The sequence below is a fragment of the Etheostoma cragini genome, unplaced genomic scaffold, assembly GCF_013103735.1.
Source record: "Etheostoma cragini isolate CJK2018 unplaced genomic scaffold, CSU_Ecrag_1.0 ScbMSFa_2797, whole genome shotgun sequence".
In the NCBI taxonomy this organism is placed as follows: domain Eukaryota; kingdom Metazoa; phylum Chordata; class Actinopteri; order Perciformes; family Percidae; genus Etheostoma; species Etheostoma cragini.
In genome coordinates this window covers 18,454-21,059 of record NW_023266997.1, presented here as the reverse complement: position 1 = coordinate 21,059, position 2,606 = coordinate 18,454, and the positions used below count along the sequence as shown (strand labels likewise).

The following is a 2,606-nucleotide window of genomic DNA, read 5'->3' as shown; positions in this document are numbered from 1 at the left end:
GAGAGACAGGTAGAGGGACAGGCAGACACCTGAGAGAGACAGGTAGAGGGACAGGCAGACACCTCAGAGACAGACAGGTAAAGGGACAGGCTGACACCTGAGAGACAGACAGGTAGAGGGACCAGCAGACACCTGAGAGACAGACAAGTAGAGGGACAGGCAGACACCCGAGAGAGACAGGTAGAGGGACAGGCAGACACCTCAGAGACAGACAGACAAAGGCACAGGCAGACACCTGAGAGAGACAGGTAGAGGGACAGGCAGACAAAGGCACAGGCAGACACCTTAGAGACAGGTAGAGAAATAAGGACAGAGAGACAGACAGGTGTGTTACCTGCGGTGAAGCTCCACCCCCTCTGTGTCCGAGTGTTTTCTGAACTTTGGACTCGAACACTTCGAGTCTGTCGAGGAAACTCGGAGAAGAACCATCGCAGGTCAGACAGCCGCCGAGCATCACTCACCACCTGACCAATCAGAGAGCGGAGAGTAATCAGACAGCCGCCGAGCATCACTCACCACCTGACCAATCGGAGAGCGGAGAGTAATCAGACAGCCGCCGAGCATCACTCACCACCTGACCGATCGGAGAGCGGAGAGTAATCAGACAGCCGCCGAGCATCACTCACCACCTGACCGATCGGAGAGCAGAGAGAGGGATGCTACGGCGGCTTCGTGACGTGTTGAGATTTTAATTATTAGACGTGATAACGTTATATCTGATTGATGGCCAGAACGAGCACCCTGAGACTCAGATACCGAGTTCTAGGGAGACCAATCAGAGAGCAGAGAGTAATCGAGAGGCTGGACATCACGTACCCAGACAGGCTGCCGTGCTCCTTGGGTTGCTAGGCGACAGAAGTATCCGGGGTCGTGGCGTCGGCGAGTTTCTCCCCAAAGAATCATGTCAGCCCGAAACTGCTCCTTATAGAGACCCGGACCCAGCAGCTGGTCCAGGTCCAGACCTTCCTCCTACAGGATCAACACAGAGACAGCATGACTCAGCAGAAACAGAGACGCAGAGACAGCATGACTCGGCAGAACTCCCAGACAGGGTGATGGTGGAGGTGGTCTCCAGTTGTTCTCACCTGAGCGTACTGCTGTTTGAGAGGTCCAGACAGACGCATGACGCAGCAAACATCTGGTCCCAAACTACAGAAGAAGAAGATCAGTCCGTGATTGGCTGAAAGACACCTGGACAGGTTTTAACTCTAGTAAAGATACCGGACTGTAATGATCAGCTGATTATTGATTAGAATAATCAGTTTACAGAGTTTTAGTTTTCTCGCTAAGAGAAATAAATAACGAGTTGGACCAAAACCTGCTACAGTTAGCAGCTGTCAGTTAGCACCTCTCAGTTAGCAGCTGTTAGTTAGCAGCTGTCAGTTAACTACAGTTAGCAGCTGTCAGTTAGCAGCTGTCAGTTAGCAGCTGTCAGTTAGCAGCTGTCAGTTAGCAGCTGTTAGTTAGCAGCTGTCAGTTAGCAGCTGTTAGTTAGCAGCTGTCAGTTAGCAGCTGTTAGCAGCTGTTAGTTAGCAGCTGTCAGTTAGCAGCTGTTAGTTAGCAGCTGTCAGTTAGCAGCTGTTAGTTAGCAGCTGTCAGTTAGCAGCTGTCAGTTAGCAGCTGTTAGTTAGCAGCTTGTCAGTTAGCAGCTGTCAGTTAGCAGCTGTTAGTTAGCAGCTGTTAGTTAGCACCTGTTAGCTACAGTTATCTCTGGCCCACATGTTATTAATTCATGTAATCAGTCATGTGATTAATCAGTATTAATAACTAATAAAGAATCTTCTGATCTTACCGGCTGTGAATCAGGTCCGCCACGTAATCCTTCCCCGACTTACGCTTCCCGCTGAAGACCAGAACCAGTTTGGGTTCAGGTTCTGGTTCTGGATCCTCCATCATCAGTCCTCTGCTCCTGACCCAGTACCCTGAACACACACAGACACACACACACAGAGACAGACAGACCCAGACACACACACAGACACACACACACACACACACTCACACGCAAACACACACACACACACACACATATATATAACACTAACATTCAGTATATATAGTATACAGTACATAGTATAATATAGTATAATATTAAGTATAAACAGACCCTTCGGTTTGCTGGGGAGCTCCTCTCTGTCGGACACTAACATGTAGTACATGCAGTATATGTAGTATACCCAGTATTTGTAGTATATGTAGTATACCTTATCGCTGCGGAGCTCCTCTTCTTCTCTGTCGGACCACATCGGCCGGTACCGTAACTATCAAAGCAAACAGGAAACACTTCACAATAAAAGCTCTGTCGACGGGATATTAACCCTGAACACTATATAATATAAATCCTCCGGAGAGTTTTCACACATTACGGTAACACGCGACCGTCGTCATGTTCTGGGCTGAGCCAGGTTGGACTACACCCACCCCCCCCTTCTTTCTCCAGTTGGTATAATCCGGTCAGAGGTCGTCAGCTGTTAGACAAGATGGCGGCTGCCATGTTCGGGAGGAAAGAACTTCTGAGATCAGTGAAGACTTCAGTACACAGGGTGAGTACTACAACTACTACTTCTACTACTACTACTACTACTACTACTACTGAGATCAGTGAA

The 2,606-nt window shown here is 48.9% G+C and overlaps 1 protein-coding gene across 1 annotated transcript in view; it reads right to left on the bottom strand.

Moving 5' to 3' along the window:
* Positions 1-2,198, bottom strand: part of pmvk (phosphomevalonate kinase) — a 2,872-nt gene extending 674 nt beyond the window's left edge. The window contains exons 1-5 of the mRNA XM_034865823.1: positions 2,108-2,198; positions 1,793-1,922; positions 1,086-1,149; positions 817-969; positions 335-464 (exon numbers count right to left, since the gene is read on the bottom strand). Of these exons, the coding sequence (XP_034721714.1) occupies positions 335-464; positions 817-969; positions 1,086-1,149; positions 1,793-1,922; positions 2,108-2,159 (529 nt within the window). The 5' untranslated portion in view covers positions 2,160-2,198. The remainder of the gene's footprint in view (positions 1-334; positions 465-816; positions 970-1,085; positions 1,150-1,792; positions 1,923-2,107) is intronic.
* Between the last annotated feature and the right edge of the window lie 408 nt (positions 2,199-2,606).